The following is a 1858-nucleotide window of genomic DNA, read 5'->3' as shown; positions in this document are numbered from 1 at the left end:
GGTACTACGATATTAAAAGGTACTTAGAATTTGGAATATATCCTGAAGAGGCCAGGAACAATCAGAAGAAGACAATTTGACGTTTGGCAAAGAATTATTTTCAAAGTGTGGAAATCCTATTTAGGAGAACTCCACACTTAGGATTCTTAAGATGTGTCGACGCTATGAAAGCCAATAAATTAATAAAGGAAGTGCATTCAGGAGTTTGTGGCTAGAAAGATCCTAAGAACGGGTTACTTCTGGATGACTATGGAAAATGATTGTAGCAAGTATGTGCAAAAGTGTCCATAATGTCAGATACACGGAAATTTGATTCGAATGCCGCCACATGAGCTTTATGTGATGAGTTCACCTTGTCCTTTCGTAGATTGGGGCATGGATGTTGTTGGACCAATAGAGCCATCAGCGTCGAATGGTCATCGATTCATTATGGTCGCTATTGATTGCTTCACTATGTGGGTCGAAACGGCTTCCTATAGAGCCGTCACCAAGAAAGTTATTGCAGATTTCATAAAAAATAACTTGATTTGCAGATTTGGAGTGTCGGAATTGATCATTACTAACTACGGGGCAAACTTGAATAGTCACTTGATGAATGAGATTTGTGATCAGTTCACAATTATTCATTGCAACTCAACCTCATATCGTCCACAGATGAATAGAGCCGTGAAAGCCGCCAATAAGAATATCAAGAAAATCTTAAGGAAGATGGTTGAAAGTGATAGTACATGGATGAGATGTTTCCTTACGCTTTACTAGGGTATCGTACAATAGTTCGAACCTCTACTGGGGCAACTTCTTATCTACTTGTTTAGGGGAATGAAGCTGTGATACCTGTAGAAGTTGAAATGCCTTCCCTAAGGATCATTTCAGAAGTTGAATTAAGTAACGAAGAATGGGTTCAAGCTCGCTATGAACAACTCATATTGATTGATGAGAAGAGAATGGTTGTCGTATTTCATGGTTGGTTATATCAACATAGGATAGTTCGTGCTTTCAACAAAAAAGTAAAAGCTCAAACATTTGAAGCTGGACCATTGGTTCAAAAATGCATATTTCGTCATCAAGAAGAGTACAAAGACAAGTTCGCTCCAAATTGGCAAGGACCATACATAGTTCGAAAGGTACTATATGGAGGAGCCCGGGATGGAAGGTCAAGAGTGGACCAAACCCATCAATTCTGATGTGGTAAAGAGATACTATGTTTGAAAGATCTTTTAGCTTTTATTTCCTTTGTTGTAGTCGCCTTTATAATAGTATTTGTTCTATGATGTGTAATTTCCTAGAATCCTTTCCCTTTATGTACGAACTATGTTTGACCTGAATTCCTAAGAAAGGGATATGTAGGCAGCCTATGTCGGCTTCGGTCAACCCCTTAGGATAATATATCCCTTATTTTTATGTATGAACTACGTAATGACCTAAATTTCCAAGAAAGGGATACGTAGGCGGCTTATATCGGCTTCAGCCAACCCATTAAAATTTTCTATATATCCCTAGCATAGTCCTGAACTATGTTTAACTTAATTTCTACTTCAACGGGATACGTAGGCGCCAACGGCTCAGTCATGTAACCCCAAAAAATGGAAACTGGGCAGAATTTTTAAGAAGGAATCTCAAAAATTCACAAGAGGAAGATCATTATCCAACAAAGATAACGAAGACCAACAAAGACTTCGGATCCTCTCGAGTTGATAGCATATCAAACAACTTTAAACTAGTGCAGAAATTTTGAGAAAGGCCTCAAAATTTTCACCAAACACTGGAATATATTTTAAATTCCCCAGCACCAGAGGTCAAAGTTAAACTTTTGAAGTCACCAGCCGCGACAAAGTCTTGGTAGCCTCAATCTCCGGCA

General features: G+C 38.6%; 1 protein-coding gene across 1 annotated transcript; it reads left to right on the top strand.

Annotated features, from left to right (window-relative positions):
* Positions 1–318: 318 nt before the first annotated feature.
* Positions 319–1184, top strand: LOC124885877. The gene is made up of 2 exons (XM_047394129.1): positions 319–711; positions 816–1184. The coding sequence occupies exons 1-2, from the start codon at positions 319–321 to the stop codon at positions 1182–1184; spliced, it is 762 nt and encodes a 253-aa protein (XP_047250085.1).
* Positions 1185–1858: the final 674 nt, after the last annotated feature.

This window comes from Capsicum annuum, chromosome 7 (genome assembly GCF_002878395.1).
Source record: "Capsicum annuum cultivar UCD-10X-F1 chromosome 7, UCD10Xv1.1, whole genome shotgun sequence".
Taxonomy (NCBI): Eukaryota; Viridiplantae; Streptophyta; class Magnoliopsida; order Solanales; family Solanaceae; genus Capsicum; species Capsicum annuum.
This window is presented reverse-complemented; position numbering and strand designations above follow the sequence as displayed.